Raw genomic sequence first — 23,089 nt, forward strand, 5'->3', positions numbered from 1 at the left:
GCAAAGCGGGATGGTCTTGCTGCGGCGGTAGTGACCAGGTCGTATCCACTAGCAACGGCTCACCTCTCTGGCTGCTGAAGATGCTGAAGATAGGCGTGGTACAAGGGAGTAGGCAGAAGCAAGGTCGGACGTAGCAGAAGGTCGGGGGCAGGCGGCAAGGATCGTAGTCAGGGGCAACGGCAGGAGGTCAGGAACACGGACTAGGAACAGACAAGGGAACGCTTTCACTAGGCACAAGTGCAACAAGATCCGGCAAGGGAGTGCAAGGGAAGTGAGGTAATATAGGGAAGTGCACAGGTGATTACCCTAATTGGAACCACTGCGCCAATCAGCGGCGCAGTGGCCCTTTAAATCGCAGAGACCCGGCGCGCGCGCGCCCTAGGGAGCGGGGCCGCGCGCGCCGGGACAGAACAGACGGGGAGCGAGTCAGGTAGGGGAGCCGGGGTGCGCATCGCGAGCGGGCGCTACCCGCATCGCGAATCGCATCCCGGCTGGCAGCGGGATCGCAGCGCCCCGGGTCAGAGGACGTGACCGGAGCGCTGCAGCAGAGAGAGAGAAGCGAGCGCTCCGGGGAGGAGCGGGGACCCGGAGCGCTCGGCGTAACATTAATGGACATTTGTCTTTTTTCAACCGTACTAACTATGTAACTATCACCGCCTGTCAATCCCTTCTCAGTGGTCTTCAACCTGCGGACCTCCAGATGTTGCAAAACTACAACTCCCAGCATGCCCGGACAGCCATCAGCCTTCGTCATCATCCAGACCCCCCTTTTTGTTTTCTACTCATTTCCCCTCTGTGGGAAGGAAGGGTGAGCTGGTCCGGGCCGTCCATCTTCAGCCATCTATGCTGCAGGGACCGTCCGGTGGGGAGGGTTAGTTGTTCCGGGCTGTCCATCTTCACAGGGAGTTCCTCTTCTCCGTTCCGGCCCTGGACTAGTGACGTTGCATTGACGACGCGCAGGGACGTTCTTGCGCAGCAGACGTCTGTGGCGTCCCTGCGCATGAACGTCCCTGTGCGGTGGCGTCAACGCAGCGTCACTAGTTCGGGGCCGGACCAGAGCGGAGAAGAAGGCCTCCGGATGAAGATGGACAGCCCGGAACAACTAACCCTCCCCACCAGACGGTCCCTGCAGCATAGATGGCCAAAGATGGACGGCTCGGACCAGCTCACCCATCCTTCCCACAGAGGGGAGGTGAGTAGAAATCAAAAGGGGGGTCTGGATGATGACGAAGGCCGATGGCTGTCCGGGCATGCTGGGAGTTGTAGTTTTGCAACATCTGGAGGTCCGCAGGTTGAAGACCACTGAGAAGGGATTGACTGGCGGAGATGGACGGCCAGGACCATCCCCTTACAGCTAAGCCAAAAAAGTTTTTTTTTGTTCACTCGAGTATAAGCCGAGGGGGGCGTGTTCAGAACGAAAAATCGTGCTGAAAAACTCGGCTTATACTCAAGTATATACGGTACATTATACATTGCATCTTTTTAACAAGAGCAAACAAAATGTAACCAGCTCACCCCGCCTAGGACAGCAGAGCACGGATCCAGGTGCTGGATGGCACCAGCAGATAGCAGGAAAACAAGGAAGGACGGATCCAGCTCAATGCAGGTAAAATCAAGTTTAATCCATAGGACAAGGAAGGAACAAGTAACGCGTTTCAAGCGCTATGCACGCTCTTAGTCATACGTAGTCATGTATGACTAAGAGCGCGCATAGCGCTTGAAACGCGTTACTTGTTCCTTCCTTGTCCTATGGATTAAACTTGATTTTACCTGCATTGAGCTGGACCCGTCCTTCCTTGTTTTCCTGCTATCTTTTTAACAAGTATCGTAAGAAATCCTTAGGCAGTCAGCAGCAACTCCCTAAGGCATCCAGCTTTTCATGTAAAGGCATAAAGTTGTGGCCAAAAGTTTTGAGACATATAGAAATTTCGGTTTTCGCAAAGTTTGCTGTTTCTGTGATTTTAGATCTTTTACTGAAGTACAAATAAAAGCATTTCATGAGTTCTTTAACTTTAATTGACAAGCACATTGGGGGACATTTACGAATCCATGCCAGTTGTGTATGTACTTGCTCATGTCAAAGGGGAAGGAAGAGCAAGGACGCAGAGCAGAGACAGTGCCGATGGGAGCATAACTTATCATGGAGATGGTGTGCAGGGGGCACTCCCTCTTCACATGAGACTTTAAAGCCAATTTGCAACGCCAAAAGTTGCAGAAATCTACATAAGTCTATATTTTTGCGTTATGCACAGTGACATCTGCTGGATTTGCTAAGAGGGTATAAAAACACTGCACATAGTAAACCTCCCCATCAAGTTTATGCAATTACTTAAAGGGGTTATGCTAATGACATTAGGGATTAGTGTTGAGCGGCATAGGCCATATTCAAATTCGCGAATATTCGCGAATATATGGACGAATATTCATCATATATTCGCGAATATTCGCATATTCGAAAAATTCTCATTTTATTTTCGCATATGCAAAAATTCGCGTGTGTGAAAATTAGCATATGCTAATTTTCGCATATGCGAAAATTCGCACACCAGTCTCACACAGTAGTATTAGAGCCTTCTTTACACCACACAAGCTGGAAGCAGAGAGGGATGATCACTGTGATGTGTACTGTGAAAAAAATTAAATAAAAATAAAATAAAAAAAATAATATTCGTAATTACGAATATATAGTGCTATATTCGCGAATTTCGACACATTGCTTTTCGACACTGACTAATCTAAGTAGTGATGGCCCACTCTGTCCGTCACCAGCTGGGACGGGAAGTTGCTGTGACCAGTTATTGGAAGAGAAGGCCTTCACTCCCAAGACCAGTTGATTTTAGAAGGTGAAGGCCGGAGCACTCAGCTGAGAGAGACAGGTTCTGTTCTGAATATTGTGGGGGGAGTCCTAGAGGTCAGACACATATCCCCTATCTATCTAATAGCCACGTTTTATTAGCCGGATAACCCCTTTAATATCTGCAGTTTTGACTCTTCTTTTTTAGGACTTCTGCAGTTCACAGTGGCATGCTGCGCTAAATCCTGACTGATGGCAACCCACTCTTGTCTAGTGACTGCTTGGAGTTTATCACAATTGGTGTTTTTGCTTGTTGATCTGCTTTTTTGAGGATTGACCACAGGTTGAGAAAAAGATTGATTACTGGGGAGTTTTCTGGCCATGGACCCAAAGTTTTAATGTTTTGTTCACTAAACTACTATCACTTTTGCCTTGTGACACGGTGCCCATCATGCAGGAAAAAACATAATTCTTTACCAAAATGGTCATGGATCATTGGGAGAAGTTACTTTCTTTAGATGCCATTGACAATTGGGAATAAGCCCACTCTTGGATTGAGAGCATTCCTAAACTAATGGTTTGAGGATGCTTTACTGTTGGCATGACACATAGTGCATGGTAGTGCTCACCTTCTCTTCTATTCCAGATGTCCCAAAAAGTCTGAATGGGACTTCAGGGACAACAATTTAACTCCAGTCCTCTGCATTCCTTGTACTTTCTGCAGAAAATCAGGCTGTTCTTGGTGTTTTTCTTGAAGAGAAGTGGCCTCTTTGCTGTCCTTCTTGATACAGTGGCAGTCTCTAAAAGCCTTCCCCTGAATGTGCGTGCAGATGCACTGACACCTGCATTCTGCCATTTCAGAGCAAGATATTCACCTTTGGTAGCTGAATCCTCTTTAATAGATGGTCCTGGCATGTAATGGTATGTTAATGATATGGCCCAGTACGGGATGGTGTGTCCCTGTACATTTCTCCTGCCCTGTCAGGCAGAGTCCCTCCATGTCCCCAGGGCCCCCACTTACAGCGTAACCCCTATTATACATCTGTTTGTATTTCTAGTGTACTGTTGCTTTAAATATCATACCATGTGCTTGTTACCCAGGAGGCACTAGTGACCAGGTGACCCCCTAAGTGACCTATGGAATCCTTGCTAAGCTCCCCTATAAAACCAGGGGAGGGGCTGCAATCTCTCTCTTGGAGCTCTTAGCTCTTGTTGCTGAGGTCCAGTTCAGTCAAGACATCTCAGAGTGTGTCCAGAGCATTGGAGGTCTCAAGCCTAAAGTCTGCAGCCACAAGTCAGCTCAAGTAATCTCAAAGTCATCTTCATGTCAATTGTCAAGTCAGTCAAGTCAAGTCTTCTATATAGTCACCGTGGCCTGCACTAAAGTGTCTCTACATACTGCAAGTCCCAGCAAGCCTGTGAGGTCCCCCTGTGTCACTGGTCACCTCCTTGGGCCCTGGCTGTACTGAACAGACTGTATCACCTGTCTACCCTCTGTAAAGCTACCGTTGTCCATAACTTGCCGTCAGTGTCTTCTTTGCCCCCGTGCCTAGCCCAGGACCAGCGGTATTACCTTCGGGTGCTTATGGCTAAACCATGCCCTGGCATCACAACAAGAAAGGGCTAATAACATCTCTCCCCAGGGTTACAACATCTGCCCTGAATTGCACCCCACTATACCACATTAACGTCTTCCAACCAACTCCAACCAACTTCTCCCAATGATCCAGGAGCAATTTGGTGATAAACAATGCTTTTTCCAGCATAATACAGATCAAGACACAAGGCAAAAGGTAAATCCTCAAAACAACAGAACTTGTGATAAACTCCAAGCAAGTCCAGAATGAGTTGCCATCAAGATTTGGACAAGAAGCTCATATCCAGCATACCAGTGTGAATGCAGAAGTTTTGAAGGGTCAACACTAAGTATTAAAGTGTACCTGTCATTATCAAAAACATTTTAAACAATGTAGAATATAACCTTATATGTATATTTGTAATATACATTGGTAAAAAAAAAATGTATATACAGTATTTCTGTACATGCATCTATTGCCTGTGTCTCTGTAAAGAGACCAAATACAGAATGTGTGAGTGAACAAGCAGGGCTCTGTGCACCGAGGACAAGCAGGGCTCTGTACACTGAGGACAAGCAGGGCTCTGTACACTGAAGACAAGTGGGGCTCTGTACACTCAGGACAAGCAGGGCTCTGTACACTGAGGACAAGCAGGGCTCTGTGCAGCGAGGACAAGCAATGCTCTGTACACTGAGGACAAGCAGGGCTTTGAATACTGAGGACAACAAGGGCTCTGTACACTGAGGACAAGCAGGGCTCTGGACATTGAGGATAAGCAGTGCTCTGTACACTGAGGACAAGCAGGGCTTTGAATACTGAGGACAACAAGGGCTCTGTACACTCAGGACAAGCAGGTCTCTGGACATTGAGGATAAGAAGTGTTCTGTACACTGAGGACAAGCAGGGCTCTGTACACTGAGGACAACCAGGGCTCTGTACAGTGAGGACAACCAGGGCTCTGTACACTGAGGACAACCAGGGCTCTGTACACTGAGGACAACCAGGGCTCTGTACACTGAGGACAAGCCGGGCTCTGTGCAGCGAGGACAAGCAATGCTCTGTACATTGAGGACAAGCAGGGCTTTGAATACTGAGGACAACAAGGGCTCTGAAAATTTTGAGGGACTGACGGAAATCATAAGTACCACATAAATGAATCGCAACTTGCGTTCCACAATGCAAGTCAATGTATAAAGAGGACATGTGTATAAAGAGGGAGAATTCTACTGAATCAGATGAATAGAGAATGAATGAATGTGCAAAGAGATAGAGATGATAATGGGAAAAGAATGAATAAAATATGATAGGTTAATAGAAGATAGAAATGAAGCAAAAAAAAAGGGGGGGGGGGGAAATAAAAGAAATAAAAGGATGAAACAGAGTGAATGGGTTAGTAAAAAAGAGGACTAAATACAATAGATGAAAATATGTATATCCATAATAAAGGGCTAATCTACAGGAAGATATGGAAACATTTAAAACCAAAAGGAGGGTGTGATACCTAGAGGACAGGTAAATAGGTATGAAGGACAGAAAAAAGAAAACAAGGGGGAAAAAACAAGGGGAAAAAATAATAATTGTGGGTTTATAGGAGAAGGCCATAGAGAGAGGAAAAGAAAGAAGATAAGCTAGCAGAAAAAAGGAGAGAAGTCCACGCGTAAAAGAGAGAGATTTTATTGAGTAGAGAAAAGGAAATGTGAATTAGGGAAGCAATGAGAATCAAAAGACAGAGGCCCTCATTTATCCAAAAAGTGGGGTTGTTTTTTTTTTGGGGCTTTTAACCCGACCATCTTTTTCCCTATCAATTTATTAATTTGTCGCAAGTGTTGTCGCTGTCAGATTTTTTTGGGTGCAGTCCAAAAATTAGGGAAATGGCAAACACTTTTTCCCACTGCTTGAAGCAGTGGGAAAAAAAGGACACTGAAACCCTAAAATTCGTGTCGGGTTTCTTAATAAATCAGTGGGAAACCAAGGTTTTGGTCGGGAAACGACTCTTTCAAAATCCCCGATGATTTCCAATGATAAATGAGGGCCGGAGTGTGGAAAAAGGTTGTGGAGAAAATACCAATAACCAAAAAGAATACAAGATTAGGTGAGCCCACGCAGCATTGGTCCGGATGTAGCTTCCTCATCGTATCTAGAGATGGAAAAAGAGAAACATATCATCAACATGTTAAAACAAATGTAAATACAGGCACTTTATATATTAGTGATGTCATATTCCCTATTCAGTCCATGCGGTTCCAATGTTTGTAATTTGTGAATCCAAAATGCCTCTCTTAGTTTTAATAATTTTACTCTATTGCCCCTCTTCTATTCGGGTGAATTTGTTCCAAAACCTGGAATCTGAGTTGAGCTGTGGTGTGGTTATGTGAATCAAAATGAGGGGGAACCAGTGAAAGTAAGCTTTTTCTTCTAATGGTGGATTTATGTTGAGGGATACGATGCATGGTTTCCCCAACATATGCTAAACAGCATGGACATTTCAGGAGATAAACAACATAATTTGAATCACAGGTAAAAAAAACTTTCAACGGGATTGATTGACCGGATCTAGGGGGATATGTACGGTCGCCTTTCAAGATACTGTTACACTGTATGCAATGTAAACAAGGGAAGGTTCCATTCTTTTTGTTTGGATCTTAATAGTGCTTGTGAGAGAAGTGGGGTTGCACTTCCTACATCAGCCCGTACTAACTTGTCTTTCAGATTTCTCGGATTCCTGAAGCATGGTATAAAAGGGGACTTAAATTCATCCACAGTGGGGAGTGCCCTATGGAGTAACAGGCAGTGGTTTTTTTATTATACCATGTACTTTGTACGAAAAAGGGTGATATGAATGTACAAAGGTATATGGGCTGTGTCATTGTGTGATCTAGGGGTTCTAGGTTGTTTAGCTTTAGTGAGAACTCGCTCAGGGTAACCTCTTGCTCTAAATTTGGATGACATTTCTTCTATGCGTTGTGTTTGAATCATGGGATCGTTGACTATGCGTCTGACTCTGTGAAATTGAGATATGGGAAGTGACTTTATTATGGCTTTGGGGTGGTAGCTGGTGTACAGGAGTAAGTTATTGCGGTCTGTTGGTTTGGTGTATAAATCGGTGGTCAGTTGTCCAGAGGGGTCTGATAGAACTGGGGTGTCCAGGAAATATATGGGGTCTGTGCTGTGATGTATGGTGAATTGCAGTTCGGGCCAAATAGAATTAATGTCCTGGTGAAATGTTTGTAAAGTTGACAGTGGTCCCCTTCAAATACAGAAAATGTCATCCATATACCTTTTCCAGACCAATGAATAGGTCTGGAATAGTGAATGAGGATACACAAATTGTGATTCAAACCAGGCCATATAGGAATTGGCATAGGGGGTGCCAAGTTTGACCCCATGGCTGTCCCTTGGATCTGTAGTAAGAAACTGTCTTGAAATAAAAAGTAGTTATTGTATAAGACCAATTCCAGAATGTCAATACAGAAATCAATAGTGCCTGTTGCAAAGCCAGAGTCAATAAGCAAATGTTTACAGCATGGAGACCCTTCTTGTGTTTGATAGATGTATATAGGCTGTTTATGTCAAAAGTAACAAGGATGGTGTCTGGAGGAATATGGACAATGTTATGAATCGATTGTAGAAAAGCTGAGGTGTCTAACAAGAAGTACGGTGTTGATTTGACCAAAGGTGTCAGAATCTTCTCAAGAATGATGGATAACGGGAAGAGTATGGATTCTGTTGAGGCGACTATGGGTCGACCCGCAGGATGCTGCCGATTCTTGTGTATTTTGGGGAGTGTGTATAGAACAGGGGTAATTGAATGTTCTTTTAGAAGAAACGTGTGGGTCTTTATGTTGATGATACCAAGTTCGAGGTATCGATCGATGCAAGTGCATATTTTCTGTTCAATTACTCTCACCGCGTCAGATTCAAATTTTTTTGTATACATTGGTGTCTCTTAGTTGTGAGTGTATTTCTCGAAGATAAACAGTTGTATCTTGTATCACTATAGCCCCGCCTTTATCAGCTGGTTTGATAACAATCGATTTATCTTTTTGTGGATCACCCAGGGCCCGTGCCTCACCTGTAGAGAAATTATTGGGGTAGTGTAGTTCACCTTTTTCGATTTCTTTGTGGAGGTCTTGATGTCTCTTTTAATGAACTCAATAAATGTCTCTACAGTGGGTGGTCCCCGTGAGGGTGTGAACATACTAGGGATTTTTAACCCCTGGCTTACACATCAGGATAATTGACAAGCCAAGAGCCTGCACAGAGCCCTGCTTGGTCACTTCCTGTATTTGGTCTCTGCAGGGAGACACACAGGCAATAGCTGCAAGAACAGCATTTTTTCCCATAAAAACATACACATTTTTAACCAATGTCTGTTACAAATAAACATATAATAGTATTATTTACATTATATAAAACGTTTTTCCAAATGACAGGTACACTCTAAGACTTTATATAAACAAACATGATATATTTGACAATATAAATTCAAAAAAGTAAGAAAAACTTATAATCGTGCTTTAGTATACCATGGAAACATCTGACTTTAAAGAATGTGAAAACTTTACAAAACGTCAGCTTATACCATGTCTTATATCTCTCTCTATTTTTATTTTATCAGCAAGCACAATTTTCCTGGGACCCTGAGACAGTTGGCATGATACATGGATCTTTCTTTTGGGGCTATATAGTGACACAAATTCCGGGAGGATATATTTCACAAAAATTTGCAGCTAATAGGTAAGAGATCAATCTGTACATTTTATAACTATGTTTATAGTAATGTTATTGCTATAGATAGATTAAAAAAAAAGTTGAATAATATGGTATTAAAGTAAAACATTTTTTTTAAATCAACTGGGGCCAAAAAGTTAAACAGATTTGTAAATTACTTCTATTTTTAAAAAAAACCTAATCCTTCCAGTACTTATCAGCTGTGATATGCTCTACAGGAGTATTTCTTTTTGAATTTCCTTTCTGTCTGACCACAGTGCTCTCTGCTGACACCTCTGTCCATTTTAGAAACTGTCCAGAGTAGAAGCAAGTCCCCATGGCAAACTTCTCCAACTCTGGACAGTTCCTGATATGGACAGAGGTGTCAGCAGAGAATACTGTGGTCAGAAAGAAAGGAAATTCAAAAAGAAAAGAACTTCCTGTAGATCATACAGCAGATGAGAAGTACTGGAAGGATTAAGATTTTTTAATAGAAGTAATTTAAAAATCTGTTTAACTTTCTGGCAACAGTTGATTAAAAAAAAAAAAAATGTACTCATTTAAACATGTATTAGTTATCTTGTTTGCAGGCCATATCTTAGGCCATAGCTGCATTCACACTTGGTGTGCACAGTTGGAGCCAGTGAATACTTTGTCTTTATACATCCCTAATATCCTAAAGGGTGTTTCTAGGTTTAAATGGCTTTTTCCACTTTAGCCATTTATGGGACATGTGATAAATATTTGATAGATGGAACCCTCACCTATTAGGAGTACAGGGATTAAGTGACCTACATTGTTCAATCCAAGGCAGTCATCAGCCACTGAGAAGGTCATGGATCTCCATTTAAAGGTTTTGTCCACTATTTAGTGTTTTTCCTTATTATTTAAAGAATAGGAAATCATACTTAAAAGGTAAAAAAAACAATACTTTAGATATCTTTACATTACAGGTTTGTGTATGTATACCAAATAGGCCATCAAGGAGTATAAATAAACCAATGGGATAGAAATAGGAGGAGTGCAGGCGACTGGAGTAACCCTTTAACCTATGGCTCCATTGTCCAGCCCATGATTTTATTTTTTACAAACATTTATAATACTATAAAAACCGCAAAAGTAGTAATGCTCACTTCAGCAGTTCCCCTGTCTGAAACTCCCTGGGCGCCCCATTGATCTCTGCTCACCTGGTACACTAATGACATGTCCACATGTGAATACTACAGCCGCTCACAACACCATTGAGCTTATTGCTGTGGCCAACCACATGTTGTATTCATGTCAACAAGGTGAACAGAGACTGGTGAGAGACCAAAGAAGCACAAGACGTGGCAGGGGTCGGGTAAGGTGAGTATTATTTATTTTGTTATTTTATAGCCTTGTGAACTGTTTATAAAAACGGAATGGGGCTGAATAACCCCTTTTAAATGGATTATGAAAAAATAGAATTCAATACTTTAGAATTTCTATAATTGATAAGTATCCAGCATTGTAAAGCTGAATGCTGAATTCTAAAGTGAATGGCACAACAAAATTCCTCGCTGTTGTAGTTTTATTTGATCCATGTAAAATGACAAGTGTTCTGTGACCTTTCTCAAGTGCTGAAAACAATCGAACACAAGTAGCTCAGAAGCACCAATCTGCTCATATGAGGAACAGAACGAATTCACGGCTTTGACAGTTAACCCTTAATACCCTTAGTATTCCAATCTAAAAGAAAACTCTCAATGACACAACAATGAACTTGATGGACATGTCTTTTTTTAACCGTACTAGGTAACTATGCTTTATGCCCATATGCCATGGACCCAATCATGGGTTTGTCCCATCATAAAAATGTTTTTTACATAAGGCGCTGGGAGGCATAAAAATAAAAAAAGAAGGTATTCTTACCTACCTGAGCCCCTGCAGGTGCTGCTGCTCTTTGCTGTTCACAATGTCTCCCTTAGAAACTGCTCTGTTTAGCCATCAAGTGCTGCACTAGTGATTGGCAGAGTGAGCACTTAATGCAGGGGACAATGCGTCACCAGGAGACAGGAAAAAGCAGTGATAAGTGTAAATCTTTAAGGAGATCTCTGGCGAAAATGTACTTATCTCTTATCCACAGGATAGAGGATAAGTAGCTGATTGCAGGGGTCCAACCGATGGAACACCCTGTGTTCTCTGAAACAGGACACAGCGCTCAGTGAGGAGCTTGTTCTGCAGCCGTCATGCGCTCTATTCACTTCTATGGGAGTGCCAAAAATACCAAAGTACAGCTCTCAGGCATCATCGGCGCTCCCATAGGAATGAATGGTGCGTGAGCCATCTACCAGTAGAGAATCCTATTGGATCTTCATTTTTAAGACATTATTTCCAGAGGGATTGAATAAAGTTATCAAACGGACTACTGTATAAGAATATATGTTATTTTTGTTTTTTATATATAATTTTATGTAATGATATGGTGATGTCACTTCCGGTCACGTGATGTGATTCGGGTGTGTGTGTGTGTATATATATATATATATATATATATATATATATATATATATGGAATTTGGTGATTGTTGTCGTGCCTGAGGAAGAAACCGGATCATTTCATAACGCAGAGCACGATTTAGTAAACAAGGTAAGGAGTCTACCAGTGGATGACACACACTCCTCAACACCATCCTGGAGATCAGAGCCCCAGAGGTCGGAACCCCCTGCGATCAGCTACTTATATAGATAGGGGATATGTAAATTTTTGCCGGAGTACTCCTTTATAGACATGAAGGGAGGGGACATGGCGTGACGTCATGAGAGGACATGGCGTGACATCGGGACCACTACCGCCAGAACCTGGCATTTGTTCAGAATTCTGGGTGCTGTGGAGATCGTGGGGGTCCCAGTGGAGGGACCCCCATGATCAGGCATCCTATCCCCTATCCTTTGGATAAGGGATAAGATGTCTGGCAGAACCGTACCCCTTTAAGCATTGGAGCTGCAGCTGTGGGTGAAGGGAAGCATACTTTATTTTTTATTTTTATGCTACCCTGAGCCAAATATAAAAAAAAAATTATGTCCGAACAACTACTTTAATCCCCACAAGCCTTATAACATTAAAAAGTAAGGCTACTGAAAATTAGACCAAGATTCTGGAAAGGAAATAAAGATGATAAACTCTCTCAGCCTATTCCATGTTGGTCGTAGCACAAGGCCCAAGCCCTGGATAGTTGGTGAGTCAATCTGTGCTCCCTGTTAATCTAGTAGATAGTAACCAGTTCTTTCTATTTCCAAACAAAACTATCAAGGCTGATTACTTGCCAATTGATGTACAGCATTACTAAAGCAGATACATGTAACCAGCAAGGAAGATAAATAAAACATTATCTTATTCTTATACAGCGTAAACTTAGACTAGAATGTCTAAGAGTCTAAGAATGTCCCAATTTTTTCAAGCTGTGAATGTTTAAAAATCTTGGATCTATAGTCAATTTAGTAAGGGTTTATAACAAATTTTTGTTGGATCAGTTTTATGCTAAATATGTGTGTCAAAATTTGGTGCATTTAAGCCATGCCCATTTCTGGCACTTTTGCGAAAGCCCCATCCCTTGCAAGGATAAAAAGGGTCAACAAAGTGTCTACAACTCAAGTGAAGGAGGACAGTAGGTGTAGATGATATTGTTTCCCCAGGAAAACATCCTATTAGGTGTCCAGCCAGCTGTTATGTGAGGTGCCTTTGATGCTGTTGTGCAGTTATCAAGCCAAACATTGAGATGTTGAAGACAAACAGTCTTTACTTCAAGAAGGTAACTGTTCCACCATATGGGAAGCACAATTCCCATGGTAACACTGAACAAATATGGAGAAAGCAGGGAGTCACTTTCTGTAAGTGAGGTAGAATATTGGGGTGCCAGGAACTCCTCAATTTTGCTCCAGCCCACGGGGTAACTCTAGTCTGGCATTCTCTTCCCTTAGGAGGATATATTGCAACTGGTAGGCTCCCAGTGAATTCTCATTTTGGAGCTGCAATGCCCACTGTTAGGTGCAGGTTTTTGTAGAAGTGTACCTGAAGCCCTATAGGGTTCTAGAATAGCTATGGGGCCCTTGGTCAACTTCTCCTCAAAGCCTCTCTGTGAATATTCTTATTTTTATTCTCCACTCTCCTTATTGCTCCTTTCGTTACTGCTCCTTTTATGGGGGCTATGGGGGTCTGATTTTGAAACAAGTCAGCTGGGATTCCTTGTGGCGTCATGGTGAACATATATATATATATATATATATATATATATATATATATATGTATATATATAACTCCAAAAAAGGAAAGCGGCACTCCAATGGCAGAAAAAAGGTGTATTTATTCACCCATCAAGTCAAGTGCAACGTTTCAGCCTCACAATGAAGCCTTTCTCAAGCTTGAGAAAGGCTTCATTGTGAGGCTGCAACGTCGCACTTGACTTGATGGGTGAATAAATACACCTTTTTTCTGCCATTGGAGTGCCGCTTTCCTTTTTTGGAGTTGTTTAAGAAGGGTTTGGAGTTTGTACCTGCGAAGGCTGAGCACCCGATCTGGACTTTAAGTCCCATTGTACAGTGCCGGTTCCCTTAATTTTACTTTATATATATATATATATATATATATATATATATATATATGTATATATATATAAAACTTATTTAAGTTTTTTTTCTTTACCACTTTTGGCTGGGTATCTTCTTTAACCTCTAAGACAAAGGGAAGAAAGCGTATGAAAACATGGAACTAGAAACTACTATTCCAAACAAGTCCTGGAGCATACACAGTTGGCCTCTGCATTTCCAAGTTATTAACTATAAAATGGTTTGAGAGAAAATTGTGTCTGCTAGGATCACTATATGTATCATACCCACACTGTGCACAGCATTGTATTTTTTCTGTGCTATAATATAATTGTGTGCATTATCCCTGTACCCTGACATCACTGTGGATATGATTCATGTACAATGATATTAGTGTGAGCCGCTGTGCGTAATTTCTGTCCTGTAAGATAATTTAAATATTAATCTTATTACTGTGACATCATTGTGATAACTCTATACATTATTTGAGTATTGTGACATCACTGTGTACATACTTCTTGCACTGTGACATCACTATGCACATGTTTTATGTATTGTCACATCGGTATAAGCCTGTCTCACGTGTGGTATATTAAGTGAGCTATCATTAAGTTTGGCAACCCAATCTCTACACTGTGATATCTCTTTGTGCTTTACACTTGCACTGTGACATCATTGTGTGCATTATTTCTATGCATAAGGGGAGTTGACACTTAAATTATTTGATGTTTTTATGTTAATGTAGTCCCTGGTACAATAGGGTCAAAGATTTACTATGGGCCCCATGGTTATACTCCTGCCATTACTTACAGGTTCTCCTTTGACTCCTTCAATGGTTTTTCCATTTTTGCAGTTTAGTTTTTTCCTCCTTACCTTTAAAAAACCATAACTCTTTAAATTTTGCACCTAAAAATACATATGATGGCTTATGTTTTGCACCACCAATTCTATTTTGTAATGACATCAGTCATTTTACCCAAAAATCTACAGCAAAACGGAACTAAATTCATTGTGCGACAAAATTGAAGAAAAAATGCCATTTTGTAAATTTTGGGGGCTTCCGTTTCTACGCAGTAAATTTTTCGGTAATAATTACACCTTCTCTTTATTCTGTACGTTCACACGATTAAAATGATACCCTACTTATATAGGTTTGATTTTGTCGTACTTCTGAAAAAAATCATAACTATATGCAGGAAAATTTATACGTTTAAAATTGTCAATTCTGACCCCTATAACTTTTTTATTTTTCAGCCTATGGGGCGGTATGAGGGCTCATTTTTTGCGCCGTGATCTGAAGTTTTTAGCGGTACCATTTTTGTATTGATTGAAACTTTTTCATGATATAAAAAGTGACCAAAATACGCTAATTTGGACTTTGGAATTTTTTTTGCGCGTACGCCATTGACCGTGGGGTTTAATGAACTATATATTTTTTATAATTCGGACATTTCCGCACGCGGCTATACCACATATGTTTATTTTTATTTACACAGTTTTTTGTTTTTTTTTAAATGGGAAAAGGGGGGTGATTCAAACTTTTATTAGGGAAAGGGTTAAATGATCTTTATTCACCTTTTTTTCCACTTTTTTTGCAGTGTTATAGCTCCCATAGGGACCTATAACACTGCACACACTGATCTTTTACATTGATCACTGGTTTCTCATAGGAAACCAGTGATCGATGATTCTGCCGCTTGACTGCTCATGCTTGGATCTCAGGCACAGAGCAGTCATTCGGCGATCGGACAGCGAGGAGGCAGGTAGGGATCCTCCAGCTGTCCTGTAAGCTGTTCGGGATGTTGCAATTTTGCCGCGGCTATTCCGAACAGCTTCCTGAGCTAACAGGCATCAGTTTACTTTCACTTTAGACACGGTGTTCAACTTTGAACGCCGTGTCTGAAGGGTTAATAGCTATTAGCCACGGGTCCCGGCTGTGGCCCCGCGTTGTAAAATGGGAGCCGACCCATGACATACATGTATGTCATGGGTCGGGAAAGGGTTAACATCTTAATAACTAGGATGTCTCAGTCCAAAATTACCAGATACTTCTTGGTGATTTGGCACTTGTGGTGGTTTTATGACCCTAACTTTTTTATTTCATGAGCTATAATTTCAAAAGCATTCTTTTTTAACACATTGGGCTGTTTTTAACACAGTTTTTATATAGAAACTAGCTGAGTACCCGGCGTTGCCCGATTTTTCCTTCCTCATCCTTGTTGGGGAGGAAAATCAACAAAGGAGGAAGCTTTTGACTTCAAATCCCATCCCCATATATTGTTGTCATATCCCAACCCCATATCCCGTCCTCATATCCCGACCTCCTATCTCGACCTCCTATCCCGTCCTCCTATCTCGACCTCCTATCCCGTCCTCCTATCTTGACCTCCTATCACGTCCTCCTATCTCATCCTCCTATCCCGTCCTCCTATCTCAACCCCCTATCCCGTCCTCCTATCTCCACCTCCTATCTCGGCCTCCTATCCCGACCTTCTATCTCGACCTCCTATCCCGTCCTTTTATCTCAACCTCCTATCTCGACCTCCTATCCCGACCTCCTATCCCGTCCTCCTATCTCGACCTCCTATCCCGTACCTCTATCCTGTCCTCCTATCTCAACCTCCTATCCCGTCCTCCTATCTTGACCTCCTATCCCGTCCTCCTATCCCGTCCTCCTATCTCAACCCCCTATCCCGTCCTCCTATCTCAACCCCCTATCCCGTCCTCCTATCTCAACCTCCTATCCCGTCCTCCTATCTCGACCTCCTATCCCAGCCTCCTATCCCGACCTCCTATCTCGACCTCCTATCCCGACCTCCTATCTCGACCTCCTATCTCCACCTCCTATCCCATCCTCATATCCCGTCCTCCTATCCCGACCATCCCGTCCTCCTATCTCGACCTCCTATCTCCACCTCCTATCCCATCCTCATATCCCGTCCTCCTATCTTGACCTCCTATCCCGACCTCCCATCCTGTCCTCATATCCCGACCTGTAATATGTGCACCAGGTATTGAAATATCTCCAGCCGTACGGAAGTTATGTGAGAACATACATTTCCCATTGATTTGCATGGGACTTTAAACAAAAAACCCCGACCCTCACAAATGGGGGTAGTTAAGGGTTAAATTAACTATCCTATATTTTAAGTGGACATATAAGTAACATGTGACCAAGTATTATCGAAATATCTCCAGCCGTTTGGAAGTTATGCAGTAACATATAATTCCCATAGACTTGTATAGGACTTTAAACATAAGCCCCGCCCCTGGCAAATGGGGTTGAGTAAGGGTTAAATCACCTAGCCTATGTTTGTTGTTGACATATAAGTAACATGTGCGCCAAGTTTCATGTTAATATCTTTAGCCGTTTGGAAGTTTTTGTGGAACATACATACATACATTCATACATACTTACATACATACATACACACACACGTTGAGTTATATATATATCTATAGATTAATATGAATATTATTTATTATTATAACACCCCATGATAAAGGTTAAAATACAAAACATGAATGTGACGTGGAATAAATGACAAACTGATATAGAGGGAGAGAGGGCCCTGTCCGCAAGGGCTTACAATCTACAAGGAATCTAATTGTAATAGATATAATAGGCATGTTTTTTTTTTTTTTTTTTTTTTTTTTTTATTGGCGGAAATGTGTATAAAAAGTAATTTTTTATTTACACTTTTTTTTTAATTTACAACTTTACAGTTAAGTATAAAAATGAGTTTCATTAGTTTCTGATATTTTGATACATAAAATATAATAATATAAAAATAATTGTTACGCTGAGCGCTCCGGGTCCCTGCTCCTCCCCGAAGCGCTCGCGGCGTTTCTCTCCCTGCAGCGCCCCGGTCAGACCCGCTGACCGGGAGCGCTGCACTGACATTGCCGGCGAGGATACGATTCGCATAGCGGGACGCGCCCGCTCGCGAATCGCATCCCAAGTCACTTACCTGTCCCGGCCCCCGGCTGTCATGCTCTGGCGCGCGCGGCTCCGCTTTCTAGGGTGCGCGCGCGCCAGCTCTCTGAGATTTAAAGGGCCAGTGCACCAATGATTGTGCCTGGCCCAATCTCCCTAATTAGTTTCCACCTGCTCCCTGGCTATATGATCTCACTTCCCCTGCACTTCCTGGCCGGATCTTGTTGCCTTAGTGCCTTGAGAAAGCTATTACTGTGTTACCCATACTGTGTTCCTGACCTCCTGCTATTTCCATATTGACTACGAACCTTGCCGCCTGCCCCGACCTTCTGCTACGTCTGACCTTGTCTCTGCCTAGTCCTTCTGTCCCACGCCTTCTCAGCAGTCAGCGAGGTTGAGCCGTTGCCAGTGGACACGACCTGGTTGCTACCGCCGCAGCGAGACCATCCCGCTTTGCGGCGGGCTCTGGTGAATACCAGTAGCTTCTTAGAACCGGTCCACCGGCACGGTCCACGCCAATCCCTCGCTAACACAGAGGATCCACTATCAGCTAGCCGAATCATAACAATAATATAGTGTGTTTTTCTTATTTTTATTTTATTACGTATGTTATGTATATTGTCATTTATACTTTTTTTTTTTACTTATGCTTGTATATTATTTTCTAACATTCTATAAACCCCATGAAGTCATAAAGACCTCTGGGGACATTTAGGCGGGTTTCACAGTAAGGAATTCCTGAGCGTGGTTACACTTAGAAATGATGCTCTAAAATTCTGGTCCTATTGTTGTCTATGCTGCACAGAACTTCAGTGGTGGGAAATCAGCTACTAAAATTCTGCCAATAATTTTGATAATTCTTTTGGTGGAATGCACACGGAATACATTTCCAGCTATGGTGACAGCGATGTCCACACAGTCCAAATGGTCCTGTGGGGTGTCCAGAAATCATGTGATCACTGGTTCCAAGAAAGACAACTGTATCACTGCTGCCTCTGTGTATCTCATAGGACATACTTATAGAGCACTACAGTATGTAAAAGGGGTACTCCGGTGAAAAACATTTTTTTTTTCATATCAACTACCTCCAGAAGGTTAAACAGATTTGTACATTACTACTATTAAAAAATCTTAATCTTTCCAGTACTTATCAGCTCCTGAAGTTGAGTTGTTCTTTTCTGTCTGACAACTCTCTGCTGACTGTCCAGAATAGCAGCAAATCCCCATAGCAAACCTCTCCTGCTCTGGACAGTTCCTGAGACAGACAGAGGTGTCAGCAGAGAGCACTGCTGTCAGACAGAAAACAACTCAACTTCAGCAGCTGATAAGTACTGAAAGGAATAAGATTTTTTAATAGACGTCATTTATAAATCTGTTTACATTTCTGGAGCCAGTTGATACGAAAAAAAAAAGTTTTTTTCCCCCCATGGAATACCCCTTTAATGTCAAAAGAGCAAGACAGAAACATCTTCAAATTCCTTTTCTCTTTTTTCTCCGGTCTCTGGCTGTCTTTGATAGCTGAGGACGCACCCTTGTCCTGCTAGTTTGTACAGCCATGACCCAGTGCCATACATTCACAATGGCTCCAGTTTAAAGCCAAGGACCACATGCTGTACATGTATGTACATGATGTAGCATGTTAAATTGCTGTGTACTAGACATCTTCAGTGCTATTAGACTAGTCTGTACATAGGCGTCAAACAGTAGTGGTGGCTGTGCAGTTAAAGGGGTACTCCGGTGGAAAACTTTTTTTTTTTAATCAACTGGTGCCAGAAAGTTAAACAGATTTGTAAATTACTTTTATTAAAAAAATCTTAATCCTTCCAGTACTTATTAGCTGCTGAATACTACAGAGGAAATTATTTTCTTTTTGGAACACGGTGGTCTCTGCTGAATCACGAGCACAGTGCTCTCTGCTAACATCTCTGTCCATTTTAGGTATGCTATGGGGATTTTCTCCTACTCTGGACTGTTCTTAAAATGGACAGAGATGTCAGCAGAGAGCACTGGGCTCATGATGTCAGCAGAGAGCTCTGTGTTCCAAAAAGAAAAGAATTTCCTCTGTATTATTCAGCCGCTAATAAGTACTGGAAGGATTAAGATTTTTTAATAGAAGTCATCTACAAATCTGCTTAACTTTCTGGCACCAGTTGATTTAAAATAAAAAGTTTTCCCCCGGAGTACCCCTTTAACTCAGGCATGTCAAAAGTTTTGATCGGTTGGGGTCTCAGTGCTGAGACTGACATTGATCTCTAGATGTCAGCTCCATTCCCTGGCTCGCAACTTGATCCGGCTCATTGCAGGAGACTGCCTCATAATAAGTCTATGGAGCCATCTCCTGCAATGAGTCAGATCGAGCGGCACGCGGGGGAGTGTAGTGTACATTCAGATGCTTTACCCAGCTATATCTAGAGATTGGTGTGGGTCCCAGCACTGAGACACCGATTAAACAAAACTTTTGATAGTAATGCTATAGGGGTTCATGTATCACGAATGCTTTAGAGTTGACACTCTCACTGGGGAGATGAAGTAACATTAATAGGACAGATTACAAGGCATTGCTTTCAAATGCTCACACACTTTACTTTGATGGGGCATTTTGGGCTTAGCAGTTACTATAAACATGTACAGTACAAGTTGACAATGCTTCATGGCTCTCACTTGGAGGAACACACTTGAATAATAGTAGCAGCTGGTAGTTCTGTTGTGGCAATATTTCTCTTCGTCTCCCAAACTAGGGAGACAATGTATCTGACAGTCTATAGGGGTTGTTACACAGTGCTTAAAGGGGTACTCCACTAGAAAAAATGTTTTTCTAAATCAACTGGTGCCAGAAAGTTAAACAGATTTGTAAATTACTTCTATTTAAAAATCTTAATCCTTCCAGTACTTATCAGGTTCTGTATGCTCCACAGGAAGATATTTTCTTTTTGAATTTCCTTTCTGTCTGACCACAGTGCTCTCTGCTGACACTTCTGTCCATTTTAGGAACTGTCCTGAGCAGGAGAGGTTTGCTATGGGGATTTGCTTCTACTCTGGACAGTTCCAAAAGTGGACAGAGGTGTCAGCAGAGAGCACTGTGGTCAGACAGAAAGGAACTTCCTGTGGAACATACAGCAGCTGATGAATACTGGAAGGATTAAGATTTTAAAATAGAAGTCATTTACAAATCTGTTTAACTTTCGGTCACCAGTCGATTTTGAATTTTTTTTTTCTAGTGGAATACCCCCTTAAGTCCCCAATTTCATTCTCCTTATACAGTGATCACTCAACATACCGTGGTAATCCGTTCCAAATAGACCATCGTTTGTTGAAACCATTGTATGTTGAGGGATCCGTGGAATGTAAAGTATAGGACAGTGGTCTTCAACCTGCGGACCTCCAGATGTTGCAAAACTACAACACCCAGCATGCCCGGACAGCCAACGGCTGTCCGGGCATGCTGGGAGTTGTAGTTTTGCAACATCTGGAGGTCCGCAGGTTGAAGACCACTGGTATTGGAGGTAATACTTACGTGTCTCCGCCGCTCCGGACTGTCACCACTTGTCACCGCTGCCCTGGATGTAGCCTTCCATCGTTGTTGCCGCGTCCCCGGGGTGTCCTCGACGCTCCGGCAAGGCCTCTGCTTCCCCCGGATCCTCGCTCTCCGTCGCCGCCATCGCGTCGCTACGTACGCCGCTCCTATTGGATGACGGAACAGTGTGCGCAGTGACGTGATGACGACGATGGAGAGCGCCGACGATGCAGGGGATCCCAAAGAGGACGTGCCGGAGCCCCGAGGACAGGTAAGTGATCGTCAGCAGACCACACGGGGCACCGTAAATGGCTATTCGGTGGCAGCTGAAGCAGTCTGCGCTGCCGGATAGCCGTTTATGCGATGGACCGGACATACAAAAGCATCGTATGTTGATGCTGCCTTCAACATGTTATGGCCTCTGAGAGGCCATCGTATGTTGAAATTATCATATGTTGGTTCCATCGTATGTCGGGGGGTCACTGTAAGTGAATTGCTAAAATGATTTTAGGTGTTAAAAACTATATACAACATATATAAAACAATATATAAAAAACAGATATAAAACATTTACAAAAAATTCAATATAATGAGGGAATGAAAGTACAAAAGGAGTGTGAGCTCTACGTGTCAGAGATACATTTAACAAGCACCTTGTACAAAGCACCGAACAGAACAATATCTTGTCTCCAACTACTTTTTCTTCCCAGCACGAGGAAAGGTTCCAGCAAGTTGTGAACATGCACTTTCATCAGTGAGAAATCCAGGTACAATAAGGAGACGTCGTGCTGTTACTGACACCTTTAAACATAGAACAGCGCTAACCGCCATCACAAAGCGTACGATAGGGCTGCTGTTCTGGCTAATAAGGCTGTGGGCAAAGGTGAAAGTCTCCACTGCTGGCTACGACTAATGGGAATTTTGTGCTGTAAAAAAAAATACATGTTTTAACTCCTTGTGTTATAATATTCAGTAAGGTCAGTAATGTAAAATTATAGCCAACTATTTTATGTTGTTGAGCCGAGTCTTTTGGTCACTTGGTCACCCTCCTCAATACAGTAGTCAAGGTCCTACTGATTTGACATCTCTTATATATTTTTTGGATCAACTAATATCCCCTGCTGATTCTAAAGTTGACTATTCACAGATTTTCTTGCATGCAGAGAGCTGTGAGCTGAGGGAAGCATTTTTCTCTGAGTGGGCAGGGGAGGCAGGACTCACAGGCTTTCCCTGAGTGGGCAGGGGAAGTAGGACTCACAGGCGTTCTCTAGGAGTGGGCAGGGGAGGCAGGACTCGCAGGCTTTCCCTGAGTGGGCAGGGGAAGTAGGACTCACAGGCGTTCTCTAGGAGTGGGCAGGGGAGGCAGGACTAACAGGCGTTCTCTAGGAGTGGGCAGGGGAGGCAGGACTCGCAGGCTTTCCCTGAGTGGGCAGGGGAAGTAGGACTCACAGGCGTTCTCTAGGAGTGGGCAGGGGAGGCAGGACTAACAGGCGTTCTCTAGGAGTGGGCAGGGGAGGCAGGGCTCACAGGTTTTCTCTAGGAGTAGGCAGGGGAGGCAGGACTCACAGGCATTCTTTAGGAGTGGACAGGGGAGGCAGAACTCACAGGCATTCTCTAGGAGTGGGCAGGGGAGGCAGGACTCACAGGCATTCTCTAGGAGTGGGCAGGGGAGGCAGGACTCCTAGGTGTTCTCTAGGAGTGGGCAGGGGAGGCAGGACTCCCAGGCATTCTCTAGGAGTGGGCAGGGGAGGCAGGACTTACAGGCGTTCTCTAGGAGTGGCCAGGGGAAGTAGGACTCACAGGCGTTCTCTAGGAGTGGTCAGGGGAAGTAGGACTCACAGGCGCTCTCTAGGAGTGGGCAGGGGTGGCAGGACTCACAGGCGTTCTCTAGGAGTGGGCAGGGGAAGTAGGACTCACAGGCGTTCTCTAGGAGTGGGCAGGGGTGGCAGGACTAACAGGCGTTCTCTAAGAGTGGGCAGGGGAGGCAGCAC

General features: G+C 43.1%; 1 protein-coding gene across 1 annotated transcript in view; it reads left to right on the plus strand.

Annotated features, from left to right (window-relative positions):
• SLC17A7 (solute carrier family 17 member 7) overlaps nt 1–23,089 on the plus strand; it is a 135,944-nt gene that overhangs the window by 51,973 nt on the left and 60,882 nt on the right. The window contains exon 3 of the mRNA XM_056541856.1: nt 8,990–9,108. Within this exon, the coding sequence (XP_056397831.1) occupies nt 8,990–9,108 (119 nt within the window). The remainder of the gene's footprint in view (nt 1–8,989; nt 9,109–23,089) is intronic.

Source organism: Hyla sarda, chromosome 10 (genome assembly GCF_029499605.1).
Source record: "Hyla sarda isolate aHylSar1 chromosome 10, aHylSar1.hap1, whole genome shotgun sequence".
NCBI classification, from domain to species: Eukaryota; Metazoa; Chordata; class Amphibia; order Anura; family Hylidae; genus Hyla; species Hyla sarda.